The 14,707-nt window shown below is 40.1% G+C and overlaps 1 protein-coding gene across 10 annotated transcripts in view; it reads left to right on the top strand.

Annotated features, from left to right (window-relative positions):
* Window positions 1-14,707, top strand: part of ATF1 (activating transcription factor 1) — an 87,859-nt gene that overhangs the window by 66,175 nt on the left and 6,977 nt on the right. For 5 of the 10 annotated variants that reach the window (XM_032876798.1, XM_032876801.1, XM_032876799.1 and 2 more), the window contains 3 exons: window positions 8,054-8,184; window positions 11,792-11,974; window positions 12,060-12,219. In XM_032876798.1, coding sequence (XP_032732689.1) covers window positions 8,054-8,184; window positions 11,792-11,974; window positions 12,060-12,219 — 474 coding nt within the window. Of the gene's footprint in view, window positions 1-2,663; window positions 2,739-3,308; window positions 3,360-5,232; window positions 5,256-8,053; window positions 8,185-11,791; window positions 11,975-12,059; window positions 12,220-14,707 lie in introns of those variants that run through there. The other 5 variants (XM_032876803.1, XM_032876804.1, XM_032876805.1 and 2 more) reach the window with 5 other exon arrangements.

Raw genomic sequence — 14,707 nt, 5'->3', positions numbered from 1 at the left:
CTTTCTCTCTCAAATAAGAATTACCCCCATTAAATTTGTATTTTATTTTATTTTATTTATTTTTAAAGATTTTATTTATTTGACAGAGAAAGACACAGTGAGAGAGGGAACACGAGCAGGGGGAATGGGAGAGGGAGAAGCAGGCTTTCCGTGGAGCAGGAGCCTGATGTGGGACTCGATCCCAGGACCCTGGGATCAAGACAGTTGAGCCACCCAGGCGCCCCTGAATTTGTATTTTAAAGAGTGGACTAGATATGAGATTCTAGAGAAGACCAGATTTAACACTGAACATTTTTATGTTTTTTTGTTTGTTTGTTTTTGTTTTATGTAATCTCTACACCCAGTGTAGGGCTTGAATTCATAACCCCAACACCAAGAATTGCTTTACCAAAGGAGCCAGCCAAGTACAGATATTTACATTTTAAAGATTTTATTTATTTATTGGACAGACAGAAATCACAAGCAGGCAGAGAGAGGGGAGGGGAGAAGCAGGCTTCCCACTGAACAGAGAGACCGACGCGGAGCTCGATCCCAGGACCCTGGGATCATGACCTGAGCCAAAAGCAGAGGCTTTAACCCACTGAGCCACCCAGGCGCCCCAGATATTTACATTTTAAAGACACAGGAGGAAAATACAAGCTTCTCCTAGAACTTTTGTTCCCCCACACCAGAATTTTTACGTTTGTAAGCCTTTTGAGATAAGTAGGGGAGGTTTAGGACTTGGTGGTCTTTGAATTGTTCTTGGAATGACATCTCTGATCCTGTAAAGACTACATTCTTAGAACAAGGACAGCTCTTTCTAATTCCTCAAAAGAATTGGGTTGGCGATTGAAGAACACCAAGGGACTGACACCCCCATCCCCTTTAGGGAAATGTCTTCTTTCCCTCTGGGTAAGTTTAGCTTAGGGGATAAGGCCTTTAAAAAAAATAATTCCACTCAGGGATGCCTGGGTGGCTCAGTAGGTTAAGCATCTGCCTTCAACTCAGGTCATGATGATCCCAGGGTCCTGGGATTGAGTTCTGTATCAGGTCCTTACTTACAGGGAGCCTGCTTTCTCCCTCTGCCTACCGCTCCCCAACTTGTGCTCACTCACCCGTGCTTTCTCTCTCTCTCTGACAAATAAATAAAATTAAAAAAAAAAAAAAAAAGCCTTTCCGTATCAGCTTCCAGTTTGGCCACATTTTTGATTATAGAGTTACTAAATCCTTTCAAATATCTCATCAGGTGTCAGCTTGGAAAAGAGTAAATATGTCTGGTAACCTTATGGACGCAAATGCCTCTTCAGTGGGAGAGTAAAAGACATTATCTTAGGAAGATCTAGAGTCACTCCCAAAGATAGCCAAAGAAAGAACACTCAGTCTCAGGTCCCAGACAGGCAGAAAGCTAAGCCATGTTCTTAGGAGGTAACAAGAAAGACAAAGGATCATTATCTACTGGGTCTGGATTTGGAAACAAAGGGACAAGATTAAGTTTTATTTCCCCTCTTTTAGTTGGTGTCAGGAGATAATCTCTTTATTAAAAAAAAACTCTTTGAGGGTCCTCCTGAGTTTTAAGAAAATTTTCACCTATAGCTTTCAGTTCAGCCTTAGCACAAGGACTAAGAGACTCACCAGTAGCCCCAAGTGGTCTTATTTCCAAAGGTCTCAATCTCTTAGGAGAATGGAAAGGCAGTTCAAACAAGCTCACTAAGAGGATTAATCAAAGGACAGACGGGAACATTAGGATTTACATCAGTCTTACAGTTTAGTTTTAGATACCTTTTTGCCATGAATCTTGAATCATGAATCTCATTAAATGAGACTATTTTGGAATTTTGAAATCTTTCAGAGGCGGCTTCTTACCAATTAAACTTTCAAGTGCAAAGGTTCTTAAATGGATGATCTTGTCTACTTCAACCTTCCTCATAACAGTCATAGTAATTCCATGTTGTTTTAGTGAAAAAAAAAAAAAATTAATCCTCCTAGGTAGCTGTAACTTCGGGACTATAGTGCTTAGACGTAAAATAAGCAGGTGTACTAGAAGGCAGTACACTCAGCTCTGTAGAGAGAAAGGACCCCATCTGTTTTAACTAGGCCTTTTTCCCATACCCAGACTGATACCTAAGAGGGACTTGCTGTGGGGTTGAGATTCACAGGTTGCTTTACAGTGTACCTCACTGCGTGCAAGTTTTTGTGAGGTCAGTGGGTGAACTACCGTCAGTCTGACCTGTTCTTTGACCAGCTTATACGAGCACTGGGAGTCTTTGAGTTAGGTGGCAAGTGCTCTAACAGCTCTTGAATGCTTTGACCTGTGCCCACCAATTCTTGTGGCTTTCCATTTTCTGAAATCCCCACTAACTAACCTTTATTTACGTAAAACAAGTCACTGTGGAATGGCCACAGCCAAGAGAATTCTTTGTGTACTAACAGCAATTCCCAGCGTGAACTAAGCCAGCCTATGGACTGGAACTAGGGAAGGATTCCAAGGTGGAATTCCCTTAGAACCTCATTGGTCTAACCTGACCCGCTAACCCTTTACTAGAAATTCAGATTGGTCACTGGATACAAAAAGAGCAGAGCTAAAACTGAAAGGGACTTACCAAGGGTCCTCAGATATGGTGAGAAAGACCGTGAACTCTGAAGGGTTTGTGGGGCTCCACACCTGTTTTTTTTGTTGTCCCCAGATGCTGCCAGAAGTTCGCTTTTGATCCTGACACCACCAAATCTGTTAAACAGAATTCAGCCACGTAAATTTGAAGGTCTGATGGGCTTAAATAAATAATTCATGAATAATTCATTGCAAGTGGAGGGGAGCTTTGAGGAGCTTTATAAAATGGAAGGCTTTTATGGGAAGAAGAGTGGGGCAGGAAAGTTTTAGCAAATGAAATGGACTGTCCCAGGCAAGGTCTCTTTCTCTTAGTGGGAAGAACATGGGTTTTTGTTTTTCCCTTAAGATTTTATTTGATAGAGAGCACAGCAGAGGAAAAGGGAGAAGCACGCTCCCCAGAGAGCAGAGTCCCATTTCAGGGTCTGATCCCAGGACCCTGGGATCATGACTTAAGCCAAAGGCAGAGGCCTAATGGACTGAGCCACCCAGGTGGCCTGGAGCATGGGTTCTTATGATTGCAGATTACCCTTCCTTCCTTTGGCGTATGGAAAGGGCCCATGTAGTACTCACTGGCACTGATCTGAAAACTTCTGGCTAACTAGTTAACACCACATTTCTGGGGGAAGTTGAAACTGCAGTTAGATTAGGTATTAAGTCCTGGGTTGGGGACTCGGCCTAAGTGATGCCATTTGGGGCCCTGGTTTTCTTTTTAACGATACAGGTACATGAGCCAAAGCCAGAGTGGGAAGCAGAAGCAAGCATGAAAACCAAGGTACACCCAGGAAGGGACCCTGAACCTGAGATTTCTGTTTTGTTTTTGTTTTTTTAAGATTTTATTTTTATTTATTTATTTGACAGAGATCACAAGTAGGCAGAGAGGCAGGCAGAGAGAGAGGGGGAAGCAGGCTCTCCACCGAGCAGAGAGCCCGATGCAAGACTCGGTCCCAGGACCCTGAGATCACGACCCAAGCCGAAAGCAGAGGCCCCAACCCACTGAGCCACCCAGGCGCCCCTGAGATTTCTGTTTTATGTTGGGATCCCTATAGTAGGCCTCTGAAAGGAAGCTTCCCCAAGTTAAGCTTTCTGGATTACTCTAGGTTAGGATCAACCAGATAGGAATTCACAGTGAAAAATCATCAAACATACAAGGAAATAAACTACCATTGGTGGGAGTCACCTCAGTAAATGCAGGGAAAGTATTTGATAAAATTCAGCACCCATTCATAAATGTTCAGCAGATAAGTAAAATGGGCTTCCCTAGCATTTGGGCAACTGAACTACACATAGAACAGATAATGGCTCACGTCCCAGACTGACCAGTAATTCATGGTGCACATAGGGACCAGATCTGAATAACACTGCAAAAAAAGGCTTAGAAAACTGAACTAATGTTGGAACCACAGTCCACTGAATGCTTGTCGGAATTTGTGACCTGGACACAACTAGTTTGATCCAACTAGGTTGAGCCTGCTGAAATAAGAATATCAGATATTCTCCAGAGGGTTTAAACAGGACCCATATCATATCATAATATTGAAGATGTCCCCAATAACTTGGCATACAAGAGAACGTGGAAAAATCCCAGTTGCTTGGGAAGACTGTCAGCAGATGCCATAGATGTTGGAATTATGTGACAAGAACTTCAAAGGAGCTATTATTAAAATGTTCTAAGAAGCGTGAATTCTCTTGAAATGAATGGAAAGATAGGAACTCCTAACAAAAAAGTACAAGATACAAAGAGAACCAAATAGAAATTTTAGAGCCGAGAAGTGCAGTAACAAATAACACCTCACTGGATGAATTCTGTAGGAGACTAAGGATAAGGAGATAGCCAGTTTCAAAGATTGTTCTTTGGAGATGATCCAGTCTAAACAAAAGAGATTAGACAAGCTCACTAATTTCAATAAAGATTACAGAAATTCACTTAGTCCCAGGAATTTGTGAGGCAGTACCAAAAGTTCTAACATTTGTGGGTCATAGGAGAAGGAAAAGTGTGTTGCAGAAAAAAACCTTTAAAGAAACAATAGCCGGAATGTTCCCATATTTGATGAAACCCACAGATTGAAAAAGCCCAGCAGGGATACCTGGGTGGCACAGTCGGTTAAGTGTCAAGACTCTCCGCTTCAGTTCATGATCTCAGGGTCGTGGTATTGAGCCCTGTGTTAGGCCCAGCATGAAGTCTACTTGAGACTCCCTCTCCCTCACTCCCTGGTGCTCATTCATTCTCTCTCTCAAATAAATCTTTTTTAAAAAAGGCTCCACAAATGCTAAGCCATAGATGAACACAAAGAAACCCCCTACCCAGACAGGTCATGATCAGACTGCTGAAAAGTAAAGATGAAGCACACTTTTGTGAGCAGCCAGAGAAAAATGACACATTACTTAAAAGGGAACAGTGTGATTCATTAGAGATTTCTCATCAAAACCAAGGAGGCTAGAAGAAAGTGAAACACATTTCTAAAGTGTTAAAAGAAAAAAAAATGGATCCAGAATTCTCTGTCTAGTGAAAATATCTGTCAGAAATGGTAGGTGAGGTCATTATTCTTGGGTGAAAGAAAACCTAGAGCAGTCATTGACAGCAGACCTGCTCTAATGTAACTGCTAAGAAAGCTCTGAAGACAGAAATCTGGAAGGTTAGGAATGAAGAAACAGCAACAGCACGACCTGGGCAAGTATAATGAACTGTTCTCCTGTTGAATTCTTTAAACTGTGTTTGGTTGACAAGAAAAGATGGCATTGTCTTGTAGCTTTCAGTGTATGCAGATGTAACATACAAGACAACTATGGGGGCACTGGGGTGGCTCAGGCGGTTAAGCATCTGCCCTCAGCTCAGGTCATGATCCCAGGGTCCTGGGATGAACCCCTCACTGGGCTCCCTGCTCCGAGGGGAGCATGCTTCTTGCTCTGCCTGCCGCCCCTCCCCCGGCTTGTGCTCATACCCTCTGGCAAATAAATAAAAAATCGTAACAAGATTTTTCTAAGTAGACAAGGTATCTATATTATAACTGCTTAGACCATTTACTAAATATTAGGAGATTTAGTCAAATATGATTAATTAAAATGGAGTTCTGAAAAATCTTCAGATAACCCAAAAGAATACAGAAGACTTTTTAAGTAAGCTCTGTGCCCAAAGTGGGGCTTGAACTCACGACCCTGAAAGTCAAGAGTGCTAGGCACCCCCAGAAGACTTTTTAAAAAACAGAAAGCAAGTAATAGGTAGATCAAGTGATACCAATATTTACATTAAGACATGAATTTAATTCAGAGAGATTATAAAATTATAGACCCATATTCCTCATGAATATAAACACAGAGATCCCTAACAAAATACAAGCTAAGCAGACCAAATTCAACAATATATAAAAGGCATTATACATGACTATCAAGTAGTATTTTATGCCAGGAATGCAAGATTGGCTCAATATCTGAAAATCAATTAGTGTTATACATATTTATAGAATAAGAATGAAGAATATATGGTCATCTCAATAGACACCGAAAAAACATTTGACAAATTGAGTACCCTTTAATGATAAAAATGCTCATCAAACAAATAGAAGGGAGCTCTTCAGCCTAATAAAGCCCCTCTGCAAAAGCCTGTAACCAACAGCATATATTATGGTGGAGACTGTTTCTTCCTAGGGTCATAAACCCAACAATGCTGTGGACATCTGCTCTTGTGACTTCTGTTTAACATTGTATTCAGGCAGTTAGGCAAGAGAATGAAATAAAAGGCATCCAGATTGGAAAGGATGGGATGACATGATTTCACATATAGAAGAAAATGTTAAAGAATCCACTGTAGTAAGGTAGTTAACGAGTTCATCAAGGTTGCAGGATATATTACCATCTGTCGATTCTTGGTATATGGTACATAGGTGTTTTAATTTCTGTACTTTTCTTTATGCTCAAAATGTTTCATACCTTAAAAGTGAAAAGAAACTGGCACAGTATTCCACAGTCTCTGGTAAGGCTGGCTGCAGAACGCCAGTGGGCATCTGTGAAATCTGTGATTCTGGAGCTCTGTCCTGACCCACCCCCTCAGCCCTTAGGGACACCAGATGGGAATGTGGATTCAGTAAACCTCTCCAGAGGATTCCGATACGTAAGCAGGTTTAGGAGCCAGCATGCTCATTTTACAGATGCCTAACACGGAGTCCTGTAGGACTGCCACTTCTCTTATTCTCCGTGTGGGACATCTGTTGATATACTCTATGGTTGTATTAGCTCTTACTGGGAAGATTGGTAAGGAGACCACACTGGAGAACCAGTTTTCAGCATGTTATAGAAGACTGAAGAAACTAAAATTATTTGGCCTCAAATAAAGAACTGTAGCAATTGTCAAATATTGCAGAGTTAGGGCATGAATATACAGTTAGGGTTAAGCTTAAGTTTCTTAGCTTCATTCACTGGGTGGAACCAGCTTTGGATCTAAGTAAGAAAGGGCTTACTAATTGAATGGTTTGCTGTTTGGAAGTTGTGGGTGCCTGGAAATAGAGGCTGTTAGGAATGTTAGGGAATTCTTGCATAGGCTGGAAAGTTGGCATACATAAATGAAAGATCCTTTTTAGTGCTAAAGGCTTTTTTTCCCCTTTGTGACTATTTTTTGTTGCTTCCACACAAGTATTTCAGTTTTCTGATTTTTCTACAACGAACATAGAATTCTTGAGGAAAGATTTTTCTTTCTCTTCTCTTTTTTCCTTTATTCCTTAGAAACAAATAATTCTTATTTGTCCCTGCACTCCCAGTTGTGTTTTGAAGATCTTTCGTTTCAGATTCAGAAAGAATCCTTCTCTATCCTCGTATTCCTGCTTAAGTCCCATTTTACCAAGTCTGAGGATATCGGTGGAATTATATTTACTTCTTGTTGATACGAACAATTTTATTGGGGCATGTGGCCGGCTCAGTCAGTGGAGCACGCAACTCTTGATCTCGGGGTTGTGAATTCAAGCCACACATTGGATATAGAGATTACTTTTAAAAAGATCATTCATAAATAATTTCACTTATCACTAATACTGTGTGCTTTTTTATAGTAGCATTTTAAATTTTCTTGTTGTTTCTTAGAACTGTGGGCTTCTCACTATAGAGTTGAAGGTTGAAAATTTTTTTTTTTAATTTGGTCTTTTTAAATGAAGGTCACTATTTAGAAAATGAATAATATTCTTATTAATTAATGAAATACCTTACAATGGAGTCTTCTGTTTTGTAGGGGAAAGAGACCTTTCCTACCTCTGTAAGGGGTATTTATTCAGTGACTCTTTTCAGGTAGCCATGAGATAAGGTGTAACGAGCCTGCAGTACACATCATACAGTAGTCTGTGCTAAACTAAAATGGTTCCTTGACACAACAGTTTAGATGTCCAGTAGATGACTAAACTTCTAACCTGAGACTGAAAAAGGTGTAGCAATTTGTTTTTGTAAAGCTGTCCTCATTACCAATTAATAGAGTTTTATTTTTCACAGAAAAATTTTGAAAGATCTATCTTCTGAAGATACACGGGGCAGAAAAGGAGACGGAGAAAACCCTGGAGTTTCTGCTGTCACTTCTATGTCTGTTCCAACTCCCATCTATCAAACTAGCAGTGGACAGTACAGTACGTATAGGAATGAATTTTTAATGATGGACACACAAAAACTAACTTCGATAAAGAAGTGGTATATAGAAAGACGGTCATGCTTTAATAGTGAGGATAACTGAAGAATAGCATTTTGAGCCAAAAATAATGCAAAGTACTTTTTCTGCATGATCACATTTGCTTCTTACAACAACTTGTGAGATAGGCAGTTACTCAATTATGAGGAAACTGATAAAGCCTTAGAGAGATTAGATAATGTCCCTAAAGTCACATAGCTTATAAGTGATATGCTTACTTTGGATTTTTGACAAATTCATGGAATTGTCTAACCACTACCACAGCCAAGATACAATTTTATCACGCCCACCTAAGTCTTTGTGCTATCCGTTTGTAGATGATTTCTCCTTCATTCCTAGCTCCTGTTCTTCAAGTCTAGTTGACTCTTGCTTCAAAATCTGTGTCCCATCTGACCACCTCTCACCATCTCCAGTCACTGCCACCCCCTTGCTTTATACCCGGTCTCAGTACTGTGGTGGTCATTTGCTTCCATCTTGCTCTCACTGTTTCCCATACTGCAGCCAAAGCCATTTATTTAAAATGTCAATTAGATCACACCACTTTTGCTCCAGATCCTCCAGGGACGCTCCATCGCACCTAGGATAAGTTCCGTAGGGGTAGGTTATATCCAGGACCTGGCCTCGCTTACCCAGCTCCGCTCTCATCTGCCACCGGATGGCATCTGGCGCCACAGACTTTCTTGCCATTTCTCCACACATGCAGCTTGTTTCTGCCTCCGGCTATTCAGGCTCGTCCTCCCCCCTGCCTGGCACATTCTTCTCCCAGAGCCTCACAGGACTTGCATCCTCACCCCTGCTCCACTTCAGTGTCACGTCCTCAGAGACCACTCTCTTTAAAATTCGCTTTGGTTAGCTTTCTTAGCATTTTAAAAATAATCATAAAAAAGTATATATTAGTTTTTTAATCCTAGATTATGTAGAATTATCAGCTCATTTATGATCTGTTCTCAAGGATAAATTCTTGAGGGACAGGAATTTTGTCTTGTTCACAACTGTGATCACCAGGCATAGAGCGCCTGGTGCACAGTAGGCTTTCAGTGATGTTTGTTATGAATAAATACTTAAAGAATATATAAAAAAGGACCACAATGAGGACACATAAGAAACTGAGAACAGTGGTTGCAAGGAAGGATACCTGGGAGCAAGATCAGAGGCGGTTGAGAAGTTCACTTTCGAACAAAAGAAGTTCACTTTTATTTTTTTTTTAAGATTTTTTATGTTTATTTGACAGAGATCACAAGTAGGCAGAGAGGCAGGCAGAGAGAGGAGGAAGCAGGCTCCCTGCTGAGCAGAGAGCCCAATGCGGGGCTCGATCCCAGGACCCTGAGATCATGACCTGAGCCGAAGGCAGAGGCTTTAACCCACTGAGCCACCCAGGCACCCCAGAAGTTCACTTTTAAATAAAACTTTTTTTTTTTCTGTATACATGCATTATGGTTTTCAAAAAATTTTTTCTTAAAGCAGCATATTAGCAAAATTAAATGTTAATACGGCTTATTCTAAAACAATTAAAATTAGAAATTATGAAAACCATATAGAAACTCAGGCTAATATTGTATATATGATTGAAATAAGTACAGTACCAACTAGTATTTAAGACCGCATGATCCAATAGAACTTCCTTGATGATGAACATGTTCTGTATCTGCATTGGCCAGTACAGTAGCCGCTAAGCCAGTGTAACTACTGAGCCGAGCACTTGAAATGTGGCTGGTGAGACTGAGGAACTGAATTTTTTTATCTTGCTTTTTTAGTTAATTTAAGTCACCACTGTGGCTGATGGCTACTGTATCAGTCCAGATTTAGAGTAAACTCAACCAGGTAAATACATAGGTTAAACAAAAACAGGAAGGGGACACCTGGGGGGCTCAGTCAGTTAAGCATCTGCCTTCTGCTCAGGTCATGATCTTGGGGTCCTGGGATCGGGCCACATTGGGCTTTGTGCTCGTGGGGAGTCTGCTTCTCTCTGTCCCTTTGCCCCTCCCCCCACTCATGCGTGCTCTCTGTCTCTGAAATAAATCTTTTAAAAAAATAGGAAGATATGTTACCAAAAAATGTTACAGTTCTGTATCATTGCATATACTTAACATCATAAGATATAGGTCTATACGTATGTGTGTATGGATACACATATTTTGGTATGTATTAATATATCAGTCTATGTGAACCTAGGAAAAGATTAGGAAGGATGTACACCAAAAATAATGGTTACCTCCAGAAGAGGGTATGGGGTGGACAGTGGAATAAACAGATAGAGATTGGGGGTTTTACTTTTTATTTATACTGTGTGTTATAGAAGTGGAGATTGCAAATAATTGCTAATATAAATTTAAACCTCTGTATCTAAACACTGCCATTACTTCTAGTCATATAAATTAAAGTATATGGGAGCATTGGTTGTGTGCCTTTGGGTGAGGGATACTTAGAAACTCCTGAAAGAAATTATTTTCACTTAAAACGCACAAATCCAGACAAGTGTGCTTTGGCTTTCTGATAGCCAAAGTGTAAAAGAAAAAATCCAATAATAGTCTGATAAGAGGGTACAGAGATGAGGCATTAAATTCTAAAAGGGACTTATTTTTAAGATTTTATTTATTTATTTGTCAGAAAGCGAGCAAAGCAGGGGGAGCAGCAGGCAGAGGGAGAAGCAAGCTCCCCGCTGAGCAGAGAGCCCGATGCAGGACTCTATCCCAAGACCCTGGGATCATGACCTGAGCTGAAAGCAGACACTTAACCAACTGAGCCACCCAGGCGCCCTCTAAAAGGGGATTTATTGTGTGGAATTGTATACTGCTAAAATGTTTTCTATTCGGTCAAACCTTTTGGTATTTCATTTAAGGTTTGAGAGGAAAGCATTAACATAAGTAAAATTTATTGAAAAATGCCTGCGGGGGCACACAGAAATGTGGTCTGTATATGGGCTTTCTCATGACCACCTTCCTGGTTCACTAGGAAGTGACTTGAATAGATTACATTTTTAAAATATCACTTATGTAAATAACAATACTTTTTAAACAGTGGTTACCACAGGACAGCAGAGCTCAGAAACAGTATGAAGATTTTTGTTTTCATTGTGTAACCTTTAATCCTATTTAAAATTTTTCCATAGGCACAGTTTAATCTATTCAGAAATATTTTTGAGCTTATTTGAATAAAAATCACAAGCTATGTTAATGTTTCCTTCTACTTATTTTTCCTTTAAAAGTTAACCATTGGTACCCTCTCCTAATGCGCCAGAACTGCTGTGACCACAGTGGGAATTAGTGTGCAGTGCTTCATGGAGACCAAGATGTATTTTGACTAATCAGTTATATTGTATAGTTTGAGACTAAATTTAAGATTAGTGCATCTGAACTATAACATTTTATGGAGAAATGCCATTTTATTTCCTTTACATATAGTTCACTCAGAGTAGTCGACAGGTAGCAAGTGGAACTGCATGCAAACCTGTTTTAATAAATAGTGGTGTTTGGGGTTTTTTTCACCAATCCTTTGCAATTAGTGTGTTGTCTAGCCTTACAATAGCTGTGTTCTCTCTTTGATTAAAGTTGCCATTGCCCCAAATGGAGCCTTACAACTGGCCAGTCCAGGCACAGATGGAGTACAGGGACTTCAGACATTAACCATGACAAATTCAGGCAGTACTCAGCAAGGTACAACAATTCTCCAGTATGCACAGACCTCTGATGGACAGCAGATACTTGTGCCCAGCAACCAGGTAGTTGTACAAAGTAAGTACGCCTAAGTGTCTGTGGAGAACTTCCCAACGTCCTTTCAAAGACACTTAGGCATTAACTCATTCTTCTGACCGCACAGCTGCGACGGGAGATATGCAGACATACCAGATCCGAACCACGCCTTCAGCCACTTCGCTGCCGCAGACTGTGGTGATGACGTCTCCTGTGACTCTTACGTCTCAGACAACCAAGACGGATGACCCCCAGCTGAAAAGAGAAATAAGGTTGATGAAAAACAGGTAGGTGGTAAAATTGTACTGCCAGAATGGGTAATGTTTTTGTAAATCTCAAAATATAACCATGGGTTAACTGCAAGTGTGTATTAAAAATGAGAGAGGTGGAAAAAAAAATGAGAGGTGTGGGGTGCCTGGCTGGCTCAGTCGGTGGATCACATGACTCTTAATCTTGGGGTTGTGAGTTTGAGCCCCATGTTGGGCATAGAACTTACTTAAAAAAGAGAGGTTTATATCAGCTTTTTTTTTTTTTAACTGAGTTTTATGTCTAGTTTATTTCCAGTTTATTATGTCTAGTTTATTTCCAGTGGATTGGTATGTCCCATTGCTCAGTCTCCTTATGTAATACATTGGTTTTTTTTAATAGTACTGTTAAGCAAACTTTTCAAACAATAACTTTGTTCTTGTTGGGCTGACAAAACTTAAATGAAAGTAATAATTCACTGCTTGCCATTGACAGCAAGAAGAGGGAAGAATTCCTACAAAAACTGACAAACACAGAAATGCTCCTAAAAAATGAAATTCACTCATGAATATATAGAAGTGATTTAACCTCCAGAAATACTTTCTTTTTAAACACATTTTATTTTTAAGGTTTTTTATTTATTTATTTGAGAGAGAGAGAGATAGCGAGAGAGCATGAGCAGGGAGGAGAGGGAGAAGCAGGCTCCCTGCTGAGCAGGGAGGTAGGAATGGGGTGCACACCGGGGTGCATGCGGGATGCGGGGCTTGTTCCCAGGACTCTGGGATCGTGACCTGAGCTGAAGGCAGATGCTTAATGACTGAGCCCTGCAGGCACCGCTCACTTTAAATGTATTTTAAACATAGCTTTATGAGCTATATGTATATCACCCATGAAAAACCACCAGTTCTTTGAGAAAAGGGGTATAATGGGTAGCCTTCTGCAGTGAGTACAAGGGGGGAAAAAAAGAAAAAGGATACCAGTAAACTATATTAGGAACCAAAAAGGAGGGTAAATACCCAGGAATAAAATAATTTTTTAAAAATTACAGTAAGGAGGCGCCTGGGTGGTTCAGTGGGTTAAAGCCTCTGCCTTCCGCTCAGGTCATAGTCCTGGGGTCCTGGGATCGAGCCCCGCGTGAGGCTCTCTGCTCAGCAGGGAGCCTGCTTCCTCCTCTCTCTGCCTGCCTCTCTGCCTACTTGTGATCTCTGTCAAATAAATAAAATCTTAAAAAAGAAAAAAGAAAAAAATTACAGTAGGATTCTGTTTTCAGCTCCTCACCAGTTAAGACAGCTAGAATAAAAGGATGATTTTCTAAAGCAATAAAAATTATCATAAAAGGATGGGAGAGACGCATTTAATTACTTCAGGATAAAAGTTTCTTTACTAAAAACTAAGAGCAGGCATCATTGTAAATGAACTTGTTAACATAGCAGGGACTCTCTGTTGTTTTTGGAGGTTCCAACAAATGCCCTAAGACAAGGAACTGAAGTAAGTTATGTAAATACTAGAGGAAATTGTGTTTTTGTTGTTGATATGATTGTGTACCTAGGAAACCCAAAAGACTTTTTAAAAATTACTAGAATGAGACTTCTCTTTCTGACAATATGACCTAGGCTATGTAATATTTTTAAAAGCTTGGTGAAACATAAAAATCACCCTTTTCAGTGATTGAATGAGCCTACAGAAAAGTAAAATATCTGTTGAGGTTAGGAGTGAACCAGAAGCACAAGACCGTGAGGTTAATAAGCACTGAAGCAGCCCCTGTAAATTCTGTGATAAATTCAAATCTTTGTGATTGCTACAGCTTTGGTTCTCAGAGGGAAACAGGGGATAAAGCCTGTGGTCTGTGTAGGCTGGGACACTGGATCACAGATTCTTCTTCATGAAGTCAGCACCCAAGAAGTGCTCTACCGAACACAGGGGTTCTAAAATTGACCCTTGAACAACATAGGGATTGGGGCACTGACCCCTCACAGTTGAAAATCCATGTATAACTTTTGACTCCCCCCAAAGCTTAGCCTCCTGTTGACCGGAATCCTTACTGAAATAGTCAACATGTATTTTATATGTTGTATGTATTATATGCTGTATTCTTACAATAAGCTGCAGAAAAAGTGTTATTAAGAAAACATAAGGAAGAGAAAATACATTTACGGTACTATATTTATTGGAAAAATTTGCATATAAATAGCTTCACATAGTTGAAATCTGTGTTGTTCAAGAGTCAGCTGTCATTTAAAGATGAGTCCATAGTGCTCCCAACTTTTTGGAAAAAGGCAGTCTCAACACAGGCTTTAACAAATTCCCGTACATTGAGTTCCAACAAATACAAGTTGAAAAACCACAGACTACCCAAGGAATTAGGCCTCCATCATTATATGTGCCAACACCTTTATGTAATTTTCACAGAAATCTTTGTATGTATTATGTATGTATTATTTCCAATGTTTTTTGAGACGAGGAAGTGGAGGCTTAGGTTATTTTATTTGCCCACGGTTAGACTACTTAATAAGTGGTAGAGGTAAGATT

Source organism: Lontra canadensis, unplaced genomic scaffold, assembly GCF_010015895.1.
Source record: "Lontra canadensis isolate GAN:19392208 unplaced genomic scaffold, GSC_riverotter_1.0 scaffold59, whole genome shotgun sequence".
Lineage (NCBI taxonomy): Eukaryota > Metazoa > Chordata > Mammalia > Carnivora > Mustelidae > Lontra > Lontra canadensis.
Note: the sequence above shows the minus strand (reverse complement) of the source record. Positions and strands in the feature narration are given on the sequence as shown.